The sequence below is a fragment of the Quercus lobata genome, chromosome 2 (genome assembly GCF_001633185.2).
Source record: "Quercus lobata isolate SW786 chromosome 2, ValleyOak3.0 Primary Assembly, whole genome shotgun sequence".
Lineage (NCBI taxonomy): Eukaryota > Viridiplantae > Streptophyta > Magnoliopsida > Fagales > Fagaceae > Quercus > Quercus lobata.
Window position 1 is genome coordinate 94,937,510 of NC_044905.1, and position 19,783 is coordinate 94,957,292.

Below are 19,783 nucleotides of genomic sequence, written 5' to 3' on the forward strand. Positions count from 1 at the left end.
GTTTTTTGGCATATTGATGTCCATGATAAAGTGGTTTTCCAAAATCACATCTTACTCTGATTTTAAATTATAAGTCATTGCATGATTTCCATGTAATATTAATCATATATCTTATAGACTTATACAATATGGTGCAAAAATAATCTACAAAACATGCAAGGCGTTAAAAGTAGTTTATCAAGGCTTTCCAATAATAGAAAGTAGGACTGAGCACTTGACCCGGCCCACCCAAAAACCGAACCGACCCGAACCGACCCGATATGCTTTGGATGGGTCTAAGAATATTCGGGTCGGGTTTCGGGTCTCATTTTCGGGTTATTTTCGGTTTTGGGTCGGGTTCGGGTCGGTTTTCGGGTCCTATAAATATCTTAGTCTGAACCCGATTCTTGTGTTTCTGAAAAAAAAAAAAAAACCCTACGTTCTCTTCTCTTCAGTCTCCGCCTCCCTCAGCTCTCTGCCTCCCTCCCTCCCTCACCTCTCTCTTTATTCCTCAAAGGTTTAAACCAGTTTCAAGCTATTTGCTCCATTTGTCTCTGTGTAAGTCATAGAACCTATTTCTTGTTAATTTGTTATCTCTGTTTCTTGTTAATATAGTTGGGTTTTTAATACTTTCGGATTTTGGGGTTTTTTTCTATGTGAATATCCTGTTTGGGTTTGATTTCTTGCTTTTTGTGATGTGGGTTTGGCTTGAATCGTTTTTTTAAGGACCCATTTCGAATTTTTTTCAGGTTTTTAACTAAAGGGCTCTTCTGCCTCTCTCTGGGGTTTCACTATTTTGCTTTTCGCCAAGGTAAAAGACCTCTCTGCCACAAAATCTTTGAAAGCTTTACTCTGTTTCTCTGTTGGATTCGTGTACTTAAACTGTTTGCTTTAGTTTCTTAAACCAAAGAACCCATGTCCTTTAAGTATGTCATGTTTTTTGCTGGTATATTCACATGTAATAGTTTTGATTTTAGCTAAAAATTCTATTTATTGACATTTAACATAATTACACACTTCTGTTCTGTCAACACACATTGATGTTTACATTCCTTGCAATTTGCAACTAATATATGCAATGCTCCACCACCGGTAATTACCACCAAGTAACTATTCTGGTAAGTAGTTAATCTCCAAACTCCATAATTTGTTGGGTAGTTGAAGTACTGAATTAAAGTATTAATCAATTCTGTACTACAATAGTACAATGCAGGAGATGGGGAGAGCCGAGAGCAATATGTGTATATATATTTATGTAGTGGCAAGCATGCGAGGATTTAATTAGTGCAGTGGGGATGGAGTTGGCAGTGCCAACCTGCTACTTTTTTTTTTTTGGTGAAGATTTGTAATCATATCTATTTACTTTCCTCCACCTAATCTAATCATCATTTCTGGGTTTTGTTTTTTTTATTTTTCTTTAAAGGGTCTTTCCTGGAAGGAAAGGAAATACTTCTAGAGTTTGGACTTTGGACCTACTCCATGTCCTATATTGTGTCATGTAATTTGACCCAATTAATAATTTTTTTTGCTGTACTAGAGTGGTTTCGTTGTTCCAAAAGCATTTGCTGGTGTTTTGTCTGATTGTTTTTGTAGGTAGTTTTTTTGTTTTTGTTTTTGTTTTTGTTTTTAATAATTTCCTTAAATGACAATGTCAGCCTCTTGACTACTTGTTTGATTGTTCTCCATCTTTGTGACTGTTTGTCTCTGTTTTTAATAATTTCCTTAACTGGCAATGTCAACCTCTTGACTACTGGTTTAATTGTTCTCTGTCTTTCTTACTCGGTATTAGGCAGTAGTAGCTGATGATATATGCATTAGCTATGACAAAAAGGTGGTCGAGCTTTGATATGTATCCAACATTTGACTAGGTAACACTGTTTCCCTTTTCATGGTTCAGCCTCAATTTTGTGATCTCATATTATTCACTTGCCTCTATCTCTGTCTCTATGTTGCCTACTATTTTTGCCTTTTGTTTTGTAATGCTAACTGTTGATAGTGAATGATCTACCAGAATTATCCAAGGTTTCTGTGTAAAGGTGTGGAAATTACCCAGAAGTATTCCTTATGGTAGAATCCTCTATAGGATCAGGTTGGGATCGCAATCCCACAACCCAAGTCACTGTTCAACCTCAACTCTAACACCCTCACTGATCATCACAGTCAGATCAAGACTTTCTGCATAGCACATAGGACTAATGCCCCACTTTCCACATAAAATCCTGTTAAGAACTGAATCAATAGCCTTGCATTTGCTTTCCATTATACACTTCACTTCCTTCTTGATACCTCTCATTATTTGTTCTTCACTCCTTATTCTGCCAGCATGAATTACTGCATTTCTTTATGGTCACAGCAGCACACAAGGGATCTCCCAGTCTCAGCTTTTCCTCCTTGGAAATATACCACCAAAGAACCATTTAGGCTAATAGAAAATCTGGGATTTCTCCTGTGGATGATATGGAATATATATTAAATGATTAATATGCTATTGTACCATTACCTAATCAACATATATATATATATATATATATCCACTGCCATTTTAATCCCCGTCAATTACTCCTTTGTCAAAACATTTATTTATGTTCTTTGTTTATTTTTCTTTGAGTATGTTTATTGACTTGATCTCTTCCTTGCCTTGTTTTTAATACTCAATAGACTCTATTTTGCTGCTATGTGTAGAATCACAAAAATATGTTTAATATATTAGTCTAATAACATAAACTAATAAATTTTGAATGTTTCTCTTATATCTTATTATAGTTTAATATATTGTTTGTGTATCTAATAGTAATTGTTTCTCAAGTTATGTGAATTACATTTCAGGAAATGGAGAATCTTCAATTCTTGAACAGTAATAATTTTTAATAATTTTGTATTTGTTTCCTTGGAAATTATGAAACTTTAGTGTCCAATTATATTGAAGGAATCAGTTACTTAATACAACATATCTAACATTCTTTTATCGTTTGCTTTTTTTTTTTTTTTTTTGGACTTTATATTAATTATAGTTGTGGGATTTTAGAGCTTACTGAGAACATAAAAAAAGTTGGGGAAGCAAAAGCCTAACACCACAACCACCAGGTACAACTTTTTAGTTTGTAAAAGTGTTTGATAGATTATATTGGTAATTTACACACTAGGAAGTACGGACACTTCATTTAGGGTGCCGTACTCGTGTCTTATTGGCCATTTTATGTTATAATTTTTAAAACTAGTTGCATCCATTCAGAATTTAAAAGAATATTTCTTTTTTTGCAGCAACCCCATGTGTATGAAGCCAAGTTTAATGTTGGAGCTTGAAGAAGTGCTTACATGCAGGATTACTGAAAAGAAACTTTTTTTTGACAATTAAGCATTCTGTCCAGCAATGGATTGCTGTAATTTGTTTCACGACTAAGCATTTTGTTGTAATGTAAAGCTTTAGATATCTTGTCATAGTTTTTCATTTCCGGCTCTTTAGTGCTTGTGTTGGTTTTTATGCATTTGTTTTGCTTTCTCAAAGTTCTAACACTGTTTGGAGAGTACACAACAGAATGAAATGAATTAGAGTGGATAGGTTATAAATGAATGGAATGTGGAGGACTATATTATTTTCTTTTGTTTGGTGTGCTTTGGAGTTGCATAATAGAAGGAATGGAAAGAAGAGATATCATACTTTGATGGTTCAATGAAGATATTGTTGGTTTTGTGTTTTTATCGTGTATATCCATTTAATAGTCGTAAATGTGGCTTGCTAAGTAGATTTTAGCTTTTATTTTCATAATTTTTTTTTTTTAAATGATTTGATATTGGATTTTTTTTAAAATAGTATAATTATTTTTTTAAAATGATTTGATATTGGACTTTTTTTGTTTAATGAGAGATTATTATTACAAAAAGGAATATGGTAACTAAATGCTCATGGAAAACAAACAACAGCAGCAAAAAAAAAAAAAAAAAAAAAAAAAACCGAGACCCGACCCGAGACCCGGAAAACCGACCCGATTTCAAACCCGAATTTTCGGGTCGGGTCGGATTTCAGACAGATAAACCCGATTTCTGTCGGGTCGGGTTTCGGGTCACAGTAAACCCGAACCGACCCGACCCAGTATCAGTCCTAATAGAAAGTAGTCTATCTAATCTAAACTCGCTCGAGCGAATATAAAGGAATTTGCCAAGTCTAAAATGGCTCTTCTTCTTTTTCATTACGCTTTCGTTCTTGTAGAACCTTGCGAAATCTTCAAGATATACCCTCTCTCTGTCAGATATTTGGAACATCATTTGGGTTCTCATTCTGGTCCAGTCCACCAGATGGGTTGATGGGTTTGTTGAGGTATGAGTTTTATTGTCATTAAGGATGCTGGCATGACTGATTGAAAGACAAAATATGATGGACATGACCCAAACCCTTTTGCCAATCAAGAAAAAGCCCAATTTCCAATATTTGGAGATGGACCAAGATTTGGATCTTAAAGGAAGAAAAAAAAAAAAAAATCCAGCCCATGTTATGCCCTGCACACAAAATTAGCATTAGTCATATTTGGTTGCCGAGAAAATACAGAGGGAGAGAGAAGGATGCTAAGGTTTCAGGTTGTCTTATTTTACCTGTCAGAGATCATATGAGGGCTAAATATACTCCAGTGCGAAAATCATTGGAAACATTGCACAATGCTCATAAGTCCATTTTAAAAACCCAAATGATTTTGCTGAACTATAGTCATGGGCACCCGCTCTACTCTGTGACAATGCACAACATGTGCCCTTGGAATTAGCGAAACATTTGCAACCAGCCAAATCAGCTTTATAATTATGTCCAGAGAATTTTTGAACTTTCAAAAGACAATTAATATTTTATAAGCCAATTAGTACAATCTATAATTATGGACTTGGATCCAGACCTCAGTAGGGTCGAAATTAATTTATTGCACGATTAGTTGTCGTTGCATTCTTTGATGATCAACAAATGACCTTTAACAGACCAAGGTCATTTGTATTGAAAATAATACATCTCTCAAGTAGTAAGAGTTTTCACCACTGAATAGTTTGAGTCAGGATTTCAAAGACTATAAGCTTCATCATTACCAGAGTCTGAAGCTGTATAGTAAACCTAATATGCCTTATCATTAATATACATGCTTAAAGGGATAGATATTACAATTTACAAGCAGGTCAAGCTGGATAGGTAGTTTATGATCCTCAGAACTGAAGCACAGAAAATTCATAGAAGACAGAAAGGATTTTGGCTTTCATCGTGTTTGCTACCGAGAGCTTCTTATAGGAATTGCAGATGCCTGTTGAAAAATTCAAGATCCAATCAGTTATCAAGGGAGTAGAGGCACTATACTATTTTACCAAGGCCAAAGTAGAATATACAGAACAAATAAAGCAGTGGCACATTATGAAATGAAGATAAGAATATTTTTAATTACCAGACTTGCAAAACGAGTGGAAGTGCTACGCCATTTCCATGTTTTCAATGGTTTAGAATATCTACAATAGCTGGTTAGCCTCCTTAGATCACATAACCAATGTAAAACTTCCCTGAAAATTTGCAAATAAAAATTCAGTGAAAACTAAGACCACAGTTTTTTGTTCTATACTGCTATGTGACATTTATGGAAATGAAGGTACTATAGCATACTCTAAAGACAACTTTGAGAATATATATATATATATATATATATATATTAGAATTCATCACAAATTTCTAGCTTGCTGCTGTTTCAAAAGATAAAAGAGATAAAAGAAAGGGGAACTTATATTTTTGTTTACACATACACAAAAGAAAAGTCGATTAGGTGTTTGCCCTCTCAGACCTGAATAATTTCTTTCCTCAATCTTTAAGCTCACTAGAGATTCAAATTGGGCAAACCATAAAACACAGTACAGAGAAACATAGAAAAATAAAATGTAGAAGAAAAGGAAAAAGAAAGATTGAACAATCAGTGAATAAGGTATACTTCAAAGCAATATACCAGATATATCATCAGCAATGATTTTTTACTTCTTACAGATCATATAAAAAAAGGAAAGGTTGTTCCCACTAAAATACAATCAGGTGAACCATCTTGTCATACTAAAATTAACTTAAAATCCAAATCAATCAAACTGAAATATGAATTTATAGTTTCCCATTTCTATATAAATTTCATGTCTATCCTATAATTAGAGTTTGTTTTGAAAAACATTGAATGTCAGCAACATAAAAATTCAGGTTCTTGAGTGTTGTTTTCAATATTATACCTTCTGTTGGAAGATGTATTCTTACAAAAAGGCTGCTTTGTTTCGTTCAATATCTGCAAAAAAGACCCTCCCAAATAGCATAAGTCAGTCAATGTGTCTTCCTTACTGATTAGCTTTTGTATTTCAGTTGACCTTCACACTTAACAAAGATAAGAAACCAAGACAAAAGTCTTAACTACCTGATACCAGAATTTAGCTAATGTGACAATCTTTACAAGAATTCAATAAATCAATCCAATGCGGGATTAGTGGCCCACTTTGCATCCTACCATCAATCATAAAGCAGCTGCAAATTTGAAATGAAATTGAGTTAGATAAACTACAAATCTTTCTTCTTCTTTTTTAATGAAAAGATAAAACTACAAACGAAAGCTAAAAATTTCCGTGCTTTCACTATCAAGAAAATTCCGAAAGAGACAGAAAATGATGGTCTTACTAGCTAGTATACTTTAGTATTCACCATAGAGTATATCTTAAAGCTATGATTTCGAGCACAATGTGCAATACTATCCAGATTATTTTTTAAGCCAGGATAATTTGATGGTTGAAAATAAAATTTCAAAAACAATTTTCAACCTGTTAGTCAAAATGGTGGTAAGTCAACAGCATCCTTGACTATATTTTTAAAACTGTTAAGCTTGAACTTGTCATCAGTACATACGATGTTTAACATAAAAGTTGCATAAGAAGAGGACCAGGCTATGTGCACCAAACTGAAAACTGAACAATTAGCAAACTGAGAGCTTAGAAAATCGTGAACGCAGTACATTAAGCAATGTCTTTCTCAATAGCTTGTATCTCCCAGCTTGGAATTTGCTTTACATAACAAGGGCTGCAAACCAAAAAGCCACCGTTAAGTACATGTGCAGTCACCTCGCCTTTCAAAATACAAAGGACAAGGCTTCACAAATTGTCTGATAAAGGATTATGGACTTCAACTAAGCCATCCAACCATAACAGCCTATTGCAATTTGGTTCCCCATTCAATCATTGCATAGAAAGCTTGAACCATAACAACAACATTCTCTTTTGGTATTTACATCCATTGAAATCAGCACTTGTCATTCTCGACAATCAACAGACCGTTTCCAATTGCAAACAGGAGGTTTACAACAGATTGCAAGTACAGATCCTGACCAAGTGACCAAGTGCTTGCAGTAGTTAAAAGCTTAGAAGCATTAACAGCCCTTCCCTTCAAGCATGCTCTCACTCCTGCATTTTCAAATTGCCCAAAGAGTTATTAGCCAAAAAAACAAGCGCTAAGAGTTTCTTCAATAACAACTAAAATGGAAGAAAATAATCACCATCCCACACAAATAGAGAGCCAATTATTAATGGAATTTGATTCAAAAAATTCAGATCTAACGGTAAGAACATTCCAGTCAGGCGTACTATTGAAAAGCCATCCCTCCATTCCATACATACCCACTCATAAACATGTTCCACAGCACGATATAGAACCTGCAATCAGGTGAATCATCTTGTCTTACTAAAATCAAAAAACTTGATTCCAGTTCAAACAAATAAAAATATGAAGCCATAGTTTCTCATTTCAGGTTCTTGAGTGTTGTTTTCAATATTATACCTTGTGTTGGGGGATGTATCCTTACATATAGGCTGCTTCATTTCATTCAATAGCTGCATCAAAGTTCCTCCAATTATTATACGTTTAATGAACGGAACTATTAAATAAGTTAAAATAGACAGCTCAGGTCAGGTGGTATAGTGAGAGGTGTAATCTGCACCCAAATACTCACCAAACAAAGAAGTATTGACCCTTATTTTATTGGTCCATTGTGAAATCCTTGAAAGTGGATATGAGCCTTGGGAGAAAAAACACAGTCAATTAACCTCGATCCCAAATAGAGTAATTCAGTCAATGTATCTTCCTTACTGATCAACTTTTTTATTTCAGTTGTCCTTCACAGTTAAAAATGATAAGAAACCAGCAGAAACAACTTTTTACTACCTGATGCCAGAATTTAACTAATGTGACCATCTTTGCAAGAATCCAATAAGACAATCTAATGCTGGATGACTGGCCCACTTTGCATCCAACCATCAATAATAAAGCCGCTGAAAATTTGAAATGAAATTGAGTTAGATAAAATACAAATATATATATGAAAAATAAACTTCAAATTAAAGCTAAAATTTTTGTGCTTCTCTATCAAGAAAAATTCCAAAAGAAGAAAAAAAAAAATGATGGCCTTACCAGCTAATATAATTTAGTATTCACCATAGAGGTATATCTTAAAACTATGATTTCAAGTACAATGTGCAATGCTGTCCAGGATATTCTTTAAGCCACGATTAGTTGATGGCTGAAAGTAAAGTTTCAAACAACAATTTTCAACTCATTTGTCAAAGTGGTGGTTAGTTAGTGGATTTGTAAAGATTTTTTTTTTAACTGGTAAGCGTGAAACTTGTAAACAGTACATACCATGTTTAACATAAAAGTTGCATAAAAAGAGGACCGGGCTATATGCTTTAAATAGGACACTGACTAGAATTACCAAACCGGGAGCTTACAAAATCGCGAACGCAGCAGATCAAGCAATGTCTTTCTTAACAGCTTATATCTCCCAGCTTGGCATTTGCTTTCCATAACAAAGGCTACAAACCTCAGACCTTCTAGTAAGTAAAAGTGCAGCCACCACGCCTTTCATAAGTACAAAGGATAAAGCCTCACAAATTGACTAAGGACTAGTCATCCAACAAAAACAGCCTCTTGCAATTTGGTTCCCCATTCAATCTTTGCACAGAAGCTTGCACCTCACTAGAAAACTTCCACTGAAATCAGCTCTTGCCGTTCTCAACAATCAACAAATTGTGTCCAATTGCAAACAGGAGGTATAAAACTTCTTAAAAAATGATTCACAGGCACTGCTTCTTCTTGACAGATCATGACCATGTGCTTGCAGTAGTTAAGAGCTTGAAAAGCATTGACAGCCTTCCCTTCAAGCATGCCCTCACTCTTGCATTTCCAAATTGCCCAAAGAGTTATTAACCAAAAAAAAAAAAAAACCTGAGAGTGGCTGCAAAACAACAATGATAAAAGAAACAAATCAGCATCTGTAGACATCTCTCCACCCAAACAAAGAGCCAATTAATAATGGAATTTGATCCAAAAAATTCAGATCTAACAGTAAGGTCCTGTCCAAACTACAGGGTTCTTTTGCATTCTAATGAAATGGTACAGATAATCACAAGTTATGGAATGTTCACGGTCATTAATAAGTTAGGTACACATTTTAATGAAATCATTATAATTCATTTCATACCACAACTGCTTTGGAACAAATAAAATACCTGCCCATCTGTAGAACATAGGTGACAATGCTTCTATCATCTATTCAAGGCCAAGGCATGATCTCTAGTTAAAATAACATTTGACTCAGCCACTCAGGCATAGTATTAAAAAGCCATCCCTCCATTCCGTACATGCCCACAGATAAACATGTTCCACAACACAATATATAACCTACAATCATCAAATTCCATGTTACTATTTCTCTTTCAGGAATTTAATCGAACAATTATGTGCCTTAGGCATAAAGATTCATTTAAAACTGTAAGAGATATTGATGAGCTAAACCTTCAAAGTGCTAGAAGTACATTCTTTAGAAGGGGAAAAAAAAAAAAAAATTGAACACAGAGACATCTGAGCACCTCTTTACAACTATTTTCCCTGAAAAAAAAAACTTTCCCAAGGAATAATACAAATGAAATTCCTCACCACAGATGTGAAAGCACACAAAAGACCAAAATTTATACCACTAAGGTAAATTCTAAATAGTCCGCAATGAAAATAATAAAAGCAATTCCTCTTAAACTTAGACCAAATTTCTGAGACCCATTACCATGTATATGAATTCCACACCATATACATGTCCTACAATACCCACTTCACTGAACAATATAAATGCAAAATCTGAAGCGCACTCACAAAAAACTATAACTCCACACATTCAAAAGAAGTAAAAAAAAAACTAATAAATTAAAATGTATAACCCAAAAGTTTAACGTACCTCCAAATTTTAGGAATTTGAGAAGAATATTTTGGAGTTGAGAAGATAGCCTCTGCTGCTACACTAGAAGAATTAGCTTAAATTAGGGTTGGATTTTTAAAATTCATATTGCATAAATATACACACACAGAGAGAAGAGAGGTACCAATTATTGCTGCTCCTCCTCCTGCAACTCGTAGATGGATCTCCCCCCAATGTCAACGCAAGGGATGTTGATGATATTCTTCAACCACTCTTGCCCTTTTCCTTTCTTGCAGTGTTGTTCCAGCACTGGACATTCATAAATTCGTAGTTGCAGAAGTGAGGGAGGCAGGCCGTTCTCTGGGAGGGATGCGAATTTAGGGCAATCCCAGATCGACAAGTGTTCAAGTGAAGAGAGGTTTTGAAATAACTTGGAGGATAGGAACACTATATCTGGAAATTCTTTGATCGACAGGTAGGTTAGAGAGGTAGGTAGCAGTAGAATCATCTTCCCATCTTCCTCCTCAGGAAACGACTGCCAATCCGCAAATCCATCACCACAAATGGTGAGATCTGTAAGAGACGAGAGTCTGTGTAATCCCCATTCAAATACTTGCTTACAGTTAGTCATCCCTCCCAACGAAAGTTCCTTTAGGTTTGTCGGTAAGCCCTCTTCTGGTAAGGATACTATGCTTGGACATTTATATATTAGAAGAGTAGTGACCATATGCATGCGGGGCAAGGCCTCTAGTTTCTCACAACACCAGATCCAAAGATTTGTAAGGTGAGTGGGGAGAAACCCTCCATCCGGAAATGAAACAAGACTACAACAGTCTCCTATGCTTATGTCATTCAAGTGGCAGAGTTTGTGTAGGCCCTCCGGTAAGAATTTAATCTCTTTACAATTACTGATTCCAAGACGTTCAAGAGACGCGTTATTGTGTAAGTTGTCCGCCACTGACTCTAACTTTGGGCAATCATATACTTGAAGTTTTTTAAGGGCAATAGGTAACTGGTTACTTGATGATAATGATGTCAGCTCTGAGCAATTCCAAATCACAAGGACTTTAAGCTTCACAAATAGGTCACCTCTTAATAGTACACATTTTAAAGATGGACAATTTCTAATAACCAAGTGCTCAAGAAGAGATGCATTACTGTAAATACTCTCCTCTTTCAATAATAAAGAAGAAGCCTCTCCCTCGTCTATCAAAAATTGCAAATTCTCGCAATCATTTATCTCTAGACTTTTCAAAGTTGGAGGTAGCTGGCGTTTTGAAATGAACATCAAAGAACTACAATTCGCAATAGTTGCATATTCTAGGCATGTACAATTGGACATTGGTAGGGATTTTAAAGCACCACAACGATTAATATTCAATGTCTTTAATGTTGACGTCAAGCTGATGTTGATGAGACTTGGGCACGACTTGATTTCCAGCCTAACAAGGGAAATGAGACTATCTTGCCACAAAGATGTTAGCTCATTACAATTATATATATTTAGATCTTTTACCTTTTCTAACCCTTCCATGAACTCCTTTGATAAGCTTTTAAGACCTGGAATAGAAAAAGTAATCGACTCCAGCAAGCATAACTCTTCTATATTATTGCTCTCCACCTCTTTGCACCCCACAATTTCTAATTCATGGAGCATTGGAAGGCTTGGAATTGAAACAACCAACTGCTCACAATCACTAATAGAAAATTTTTCCAATGATGGGAGACAGTGTGGCAATTTCCCTTGCAATTTGGGGCATTGAGAGATAAAAAGCTCACGCAAGCGAGGGAATCCTCCATACTCAACTCCACAAGGAATCCAATCTTGCCATTCTTGCATATCTTCAAAGCGAAGTGTTTCTAATTTTTGAAAAGATTTCAAGAAATCTTCCCCATAAAACTCAGGACCAATAGTCAACACCATAGACATACTCTTAATGACAAGGAATTTAAGAGAGGATAGATGTCCAATAGCAGGTAAGAATTTGCATTGTTTACATCCGACAATCTTTAGGTCCTCGATATGAGAAAATGAATGGTCTCCTAACCATGTTGGGAATTGCACACCAACATAGCCATCAATTGAAAGTTCTTTCACCGTTGTCCAAGGTCGTAGCATGTCAAGAACATCTTTCGCAATGCTTGCATCTTGCAAATCACTAGGTGTCCCCCATTTGATCTCTAGTGCATCCAAATTCTTCTTACCATTTAAATTGGCCCTTCTTGCATCCTCAACATCAAGCACATTCTCCAAACTTGAAATGCAAAGTCTTCCCCGAAGAAACTCCAAGTTCATCAAGTCTCCTATCCTGGATCCATTATCTTTCCCCACAACAAAATTGGATAGCGTATGTAGGTTCTTTAATTTTTCTATTCCCACCGGCATTTCTCTAATTAAATCGGCATTTCTAATGTCGAGATACCGAAGATTAACTAGATCCCTAATTTTCTCAGGTAACTTTTTGAGATACCAACAATCTTTCAATATCAATGTATGCAAATTGTATAGAGAACTTGTTGATTCTGGTAAACTTCTAATTGGAGTATTAGAAAGGTTGAGGTATCTTAAATGTTTTAGATCACTGATTGAGCTTGGTAGCTCAATGATATTATATCCGCATAAAGATAATACCCTTAAGCATCTTAGTTGTGGCAACAAACAATTAGGAACATAGTTTGTTAAGTAGCTTGACAACTCGATTGGTACGGGTAAGAATGTTCGTAAATGCATATTTTTGGGGAAGTTTTCAAACTTTTTGATGCCATCACAAAAACATGGAGTGTAAGAGAAATGTCGTACCTTTGTAGAAATCTCAAATTGCTTATTATTGCCCAATTTATCTTCCATTCTATAGAATAAGCCCCTTGCTGCCCATCGAGCTAGATCATTGATAAGATCATGCATGACAAAGAGTGATCCATTATTGCTTGATTGTTGAAAGAATGATCTCATGAGTAGATCATGAAAATACTCAGCACCAAGAACTTCCATTGACTGGTTTCTTTCCGTTTCTTGAACCAAACCTTCTGCCATCCATAACAAGACAAGCTCATTCTCCTCAAATTCATAATCTTTTGGGAATAGTGAACAATATGCAAAGCACCTCTTTAGATGTGAAGGGAGGTATTGGTAGCTCAATTCAAGAACAGAAATAATATCGTTTTTTTCCCAAATCTTGCTATTTAGCACCTTTTTCCATTCATTAGGATTGCGTTCAGTGCGTAAAGCACCTCCAAGTACTTTTGCTGCCAAAGGTGATCCCTTGCATAGATCCAAAATTTCTCTACCAATTTCCTCAAGTTCTGGATGCGCAACAAAATCTGTTGACCCTAGTGCATGTTGGAGAAATAGACGCCTGCAAGCATCATTTGACAACTCTCTCAACTTGTAAGGTGAAGTAGTTTCCATTATTTTTGAAACCTCATGACTCCGAGTGGTGACAATAATCTTACTTCCTAGAGCTCCAAATTCAAAAGGACAACATAGTTGAGTCCAACTATTGTAGTCTTCATTCCAAACGTCATCCAAAATGATCAGAAATTTCTTGCCATTTAATTTCTCCTTCAATTTGACTTGTATTGAGTTTAAACCATCACCATCATTGCAGGGCTCAGGAGTGATAGATTTTAGAATTTCTTTTGACACCCTTACAATGTCGAAGTCTTCAGAAACACAAACCCATGCTTTCAAATCAAAATAACTGCTCACATCATCATCATTGTACACTAGTTGGGCAAGAGTTGTCTTACCCAGACCTCCCATACCAACTATGGGAATCACAGAGAGTTTAGCACGACTACATTCACCACTCATCAATAACTTGATGATATTCTCTTTGTCCTCATCCCTGCCATAAGTATGGTCTTCGTTCACCACAGAAGTAGGGGGCACCCTTGATCTTTTTGTTCCAATCCTTCCCCCAGTGCATCCTCTCAAATCCAAACCATTATTTTCTGTCACAATTCTTTGTAGTCTCGAGTCAATATCTGCAATCTTGGACCGCATATTGGCATCGAACATAAAAGAACTTGGACTCAAACCCACACAACAAGCAGGGATGAACTTTCTTACCTTACTTGTGCTGGGTTCTGCATTTAACATACGTCGCAAAACTTCGGTTGCAAACTCATCCAAGATATCATCCGCATCATATGCCAACTCTTCCAGCTCGTCCAGCAAGATCTTCCCCAACCTGCTTGTTTCCCGCTTCTCTTCTGCGTCATCCAAAACTGCATGGATTTTTGATAACGTTTTCTTCCACTTGTTGAGGTCAACATGAACTTGTTCTTGCTGAAAGATCTTCAACAAATCAGAGGAGGTTATCTTGTTAACCAGCGCCTCAAACAAAACGGATAAAGCAACCTCTCCGATAACTGACATGATTCGCTCGTGGGAAAGAAGGAAATATCAAATATAGGAAATGAAGATGTAACCAAAGAGACACTCTTCTGAGATATGAGTTGGGAATGGAGAGTGAATAGGGTTTTCCTTGTTTCTGATTTTTTTTTTAATTTTTTTATTTCTTCATTTGCTTTTTCTCAGTTGGTGATTTGACTGTACATAATTGGTCTACCCTACTTGATTCCAAACAGTCATATAAAGTTACAAAATGAAGCACGCCAACCTGGACAGCATTATTAGTGCTCACCGTATAAAATGAGAAAAAAACAAAAACTTTGGACTGCTTTATTAATAACTTTATTAGTGCTAATGACTTTTGGAAGGCAACCATTATTACTTCCACCATCAAGAATCAACTCAAATAATTGTAACTGTCGGTATGAAGTTTCAAACTCATTTTGCCATGTTTCAAATAATATTAATATACAAACTAATAATTGTCCTAATGAAAAATTATTAGTTACTTCAACGTTACAACTACATCCTCTCATATGTATACTGGGTCTGATTCAGCAAAAAAAAAAAAAAAAAGTATACTGGGTCTGGGTCCATCAAGAGTTTAAAAATATTCGGATTTTGGTGTAATTAAAGTAAAGCCTAAGACAATTTTAAACTAAAACACACTTTTTCTCTGCAAGATCCAAGAGGCCTGTATTCTAATTATTAAATTATTACAAGCTAATGACCGGAACTGATTATCCTAATGACCGGAACTTATCTTGCTCAAAAGTTTCAACTCACTGTTGCCTGACCAAACCAAGATAAGGATAGAAATAGTGCTTCTTTTGCTACACAATTATGTGATAAAGATGATTAGCAAAAAAATTACGTGATTAAGTTTTTTTTTTTTTTTTTAAGAACATGTTATTTAATATTTGTTGTAAAATTATTGTAAAAATATCGTTAACATAAATTTTTTTTAATTTAATAAAAAAATTTTTAACTTAAGCACCTGCAACTTAATAGAATTTTTTTTTTTCCAACTTCCATACTCCCCATTAGTTTTATACAAATATATGATTCTTTGAAATATGTTACATTACCACAAAATCAAAATGTATAGTATTTGTGAATGCTACAATTTGAATTCAGAATTTTATATTTATTTCACTAACCTTTAGATAAAAATTTCTTCTAAACTATCATGGTAAATAAATACTCATATATTAAAATAGTTATTCTAAGTTTAAATAAATAGTTTCATTCTTCTTCAAACATAAATTCTATCTTAATTTACTCACTCAAAAGAATAACACGTGCCTTGAAGGTGCCACTCAAACTAGTATCATATAAAACGAGAAAGATACAAAATCAGCCCACCAAGATTGACTGCTTTATTGGTAACTTTATCAAGTGCTCAAGACTTTATGTCCAAATACGGTACGTTCCTTGAGCCCTGCACCCTCTCTAGAAAAGCTTTCACGTGATGCCCAAATACCGGTAGAGGCAGGAAAGGAAGTAGAAGCCTTGCCTTCTGCTGTGGGCTGTTTTAAGCATGCATTAGAGGCCCATAAACCAACCAGCCCAAAGAAACCCATTAGCAATTCCTCCCATGCAAGTGAGCCCACCAGCACCACTTCAAATACAAAGGAGCCCGTTAACAGCCCCACACCTATTAGTGAGTCCAGCAACATTTCTTTAAGCCCGAAAAGAAGAAGCATTAAAAGGATTGCTAGAGCCCAAGGAAAGGGAACTCAAAACACTAATCTTAATGACCAAAGTCCAATTAGGCTCTCAAGTTCCAAAAGAGCAGCAACGTGTGAGTTTCTAGCAGAGAACGTAAACAAGCCCCAGAAGAAACAACGTGAGTCATGTCAAACTGAAGCACAAAATAACATTGAGAGATCGGCGGTGACTGCTGAGCAGCACCGCCGGGAGCAATGAATTCCCTATGTTGGAACTGCCGGGGAATTGGGAACCCCCGGACAGTTTTTGCGCTCCGTGATTATTTGCGGCGCTGGAATCCCAAACTCGTCTTCCTCTCGGAGACAAAATTGATTAGCAGGCGTATGGAGAAAGTTAAGTACAAGCTGGGTTTTTCAAATGGACTTATTGTTCCTAGTAGAGGACGTAGGGGTGGCCTTGCTCTGCTCTGGTCCAATGACACTGTTCTGGAAATTAAGAGCTATTCAGACTATCACATTGATGCGGTTATTACAGAATCTAGCAATGGTTTTGTGTGGAGGTTCACTGGGTTTTACGAGCATCCTGAAACTCATCTTAGGGAAGATTCCTGGAAACTCCTTTCTTTTCTTAATAGTCAGTTTAATTTTCCCTTGTTTTGCTGTGGTGACTTTAATGAAATTCTTTCAATGACTGAAAAAGCAGGTGGTGCTCTTCGTTCTCAATGCCAAATGGACAAATTCCGGCAAGTTGTGAATTTATGTGGATTTAAGGATTTGGGGTTTTGTGGCCCTGATTTTACCTGGTGCAATATGAAGGAGGGGAGCAACAGAATTTTGCTTCGTTTGGACAGAGCCTTTGCTAACTCTGAGTGGCTTAATCATTTCAAGGATCCAATTGTGCATCATCTGGTTGAATCAACATCAGACCATTGTATTCTTATCACCACAGACCCCTCCCGCCCGGTTAATAAGCGCAATCTTAGGTTCCATTTTGAGGCGATGTGGACCAAAAGAGATGATTGCAGAGAAGTCATTGATGCTGCCTGGAATTCCGGCACCCTTGCCATCACGCCGGATGGGATTGCTTCCAACCTCCAAAGATGTGCTGCTGCTCTTTCAACTTGGAACCAGAATGTAGTGGGAAATATTACAAAGAAAATCCAAGAAAAGAAAAGAGCCCTCTCGTCTCTTTCCATTGATGACAGAGGCAATAAGGGGCTGAAGTCAACCAGCTTAGAAGGGAAATTAATGATCTGTTGGATAGTGAAGAGATCATTTGGAGACAGCGCAGCAAGACTCATTGGTACAAGGAAGGGGACCGAAACACAAAGTTTTTTCACGCCCATGCCTCGGAAAGAAGGAAAAAAAACACCATTTTGGGGCTTTGGAATGAGGACGGTGTTTGGTGTGAGAATAAGGACAGCATCACTGCTGCTGCAATATCATATTTTGAGAAGATTTATTCCACCTCCTCTCCAAGTGGAATTAATGAAGTCACCCATGCATTATCTAGGTGTGTTACGGAGGATATGAATGCTGAGCTCACCAAGGCCTTTACAAGAGATGAAGTCACCATTGCACTCAAGCAGCTCCACTCAACCAAAGCTCCTGGACCGGATGGTATGTCTGCAATCTTTTTCCATAAATATTGGGACATTGTAGGGTTAAATATCATAAATATGGTTTTAAATGTTTTGAACTCAAATATGCCTATATCTGAAATTAATAAGACTAATATTGCCCTTATCCCAAAATCCAACCAGCCCTCAAAAATGGCAGACTTCCGCCCAATTAGCCTATGCAACACTACATACAAGCTCATATCAAAAGTTCTTGCTAATAGACTCAAACTAATCCTCCCAAGTATCATCACTGAAAATCAAAGTGCTTTCATTCCGGGTCGTTTTATTTCGGATAATATCTTAATAGCCTTTGAATTTATGCATTATTTAAACCACAGGAATGAGGGGAAGGAAAGTTACATGTCTATTAAGCTAGATATGAGTAAAGCTTTTGATAGAGTAGAATGGAATTTTATTTATGAGGTTATGATTAAGATGGGCTTTGCTAAAAAATGGGTGGACCTGATTATGAATTGCATCTCTTCTGTGTCCTACTCAGTTATTATCAATGGTGAGGCTTGTGGAAACATTACCCCCACAAGAGGCATAAGGCAGGGGGATCCCCTTTCCCCCTACCTCTTTCTTCATTGTGCTGAAAGCCTTTCCGCTCTCTTTCACAAAGCTGCTCGGGACAAGCAAATAAATGGAATTGCTATCGGCAAGGGCTACCCTTCCCTTACTCACCTCTTCTTCGCCGACGATAGCCTCTTTTTTTGCAAAGCATCGGTCCAAGAATGTCAGCATCTTGTTGACATCCTCAGCCGCTATGAAGCGGCCTCGGGGCAAAAAATCAATACCGACAAGTCTTCCGTCTTTTTTAGCCCTAACACCCCGCAAGAGAGAAAGGAATGCATTTTAAATATTCTTGGACCAATGCAAGACTCCAAGCACTATAAATTCTTGGGGCTCCCCTCCATCTTTGGCAAATCTAAGGCTTTGGTGTTTGCGGAAGTTAAGAAAAGGGTGGCAAAAAAGCTGGTTGGTTGGAAGGGAAAGCTCCTTTCAATTGGGGGGAGAGAGATCCTTATCAAGGCGGTTGCCCAAGCAGTGTCTACGTACACAATGAGTTGCTTCCAACTCCCTAAGACACTTTGCAAAGACCTTGAAAATTTGATGAGGAATTTCTGGTGGGGGCAAAGGGGTGATGAGAACAAAATATCATGGGTTAGTTGGAAGAAGATGTGTAAATCAAAGTTCTTTGGCGGTATGGGTTTTAGAAACATCCAAGCTTTCAATCTTGCCATGTTGGCTAAGCAAGGTTGGAGAATCCTCACCAACCCAAACACTTTGATAGCTCGGATATTTAAAGCCAAATATTTTCCCCATGATGAAGTCCTCAACTCCAAAAAAGGAAGCAATCCCTCTTACGCTTGGCGAAGTATTCATAATAGTCTTGAGGTGATTAAGAGAGGCACTAGATGGAGGGTGGGTAATGGCCGTCGAATTCATATATGGGAGGATAAGTGGCTGCCAACGCCCTCCTCTTTCAAAGTGATTACGCCCCAAACTGATTTTGATGACTATCCTATGGTATCTTCCCTTATTGATAATGATACCAAATGGTGGAAAGTAGATTTGGTCAAGGCCATGTTTTTGCCCTATGATGCTAGCAAGATCTTAAAAATTCCCCTTAATTATAATCTCCCCGAAGACAACCTTATTTGGATTGGCAATAAGCGGGGGGTCTTTACTGTCAAAAGCGCATACCACATTCACTACAAGAAAAACGGGCTATTGCGGCGGGCTAGAACCGCCGCTAAAGGTACATTCGACCTATAGCGGCGGGTGCTATTGCGGCGGGCTGTCCCGCCAGTGTTGCAGTGCCACTATAGGTCGATTGCGGCGGTCACAAAAAGCGCCGCTATAGATGTACCTTTTAGCGGCGGGTATAAAACCGCTGCTATATGTGTTCAAAATTTGTGGAATTGACTTTTAGCG

The 19,783-nt window shown here is 36.8% G+C and overlaps 1 protein-coding gene and 1 long non-coding RNA gene across 23 annotated transcripts; one reads left to right on the top strand and one right to left on the bottom strand.

Annotated features, from left to right (window-relative positions):
* Positions 1-205: 205 nt before the first annotated feature.
* Positions 206-3,650, top strand: LOC115977334. Its single transcript, XR_004088517.1, has 5 exons — positions 206-537; positions 729-790; positions 1,769-1,847; positions 2,991-3,063; positions 3,241-3,650. It is a non-coding gene; the product is annotated as an uncharacterized LOC115977334 (long non-coding RNA).
* A 1,189-nt stretch (positions 3,651-4,839) lies between these two features.
* On the bottom strand, positions 4,840-14,697 carry LOC115977327 (putative disease resistance RPP13-like protein 1). Of its 22 annotated transcripts, none has more exons than XM_031099143.1 (14): positions 10,381-14,697; positions 10,236-10,298; positions 9,517-9,688; positions 8,737-9,242; positions 8,174-8,280; positions 7,962-8,027; positions 7,790-7,842; positions 7,509-7,665; positions 7,245-7,416; positions 6,972-7,036; positions 6,384-6,490; positions 6,205-6,257; positions 5,391-5,502; positions 4,840-5,252 (listed from the first exon to the last, which is right to left on the bottom strand). In XM_031099143.1, exon 1 carries the CDS (start codon positions 14,575-14,577, stop codon positions 10,384-10,386), a length of 4,194 nt encoding a protein of 1,397 aa, XP_030955003.1. In that variant the 5' UTR covers positions 14,578-14,697; the 3' UTR covers positions 4,840-5,252; positions 5,391-5,502; positions 6,205-6,257; positions 6,384-6,490; positions 6,972-7,036; positions 7,245-7,416; positions 7,509-7,665; positions 7,790-7,842; positions 7,962-8,027; positions 8,174-8,280; positions 8,737-9,242; positions 9,517-9,688; positions 10,236-10,298; positions 10,381-10,383. The 22 variants fall into 22 exon arrangements, with proteins under 22 accessions (XP_030955003.1, XP_030955001.1, XP_030954997.1 ...); XM_031099141.1 differs by having other exon boundaries at positions 6,781-7,036; XM_031099137.1 differs by having other exon boundaries at positions 7,157-7,416.
* Between the last annotated feature and the right edge of the window lie 5,086 nt (positions 14,698-19,783).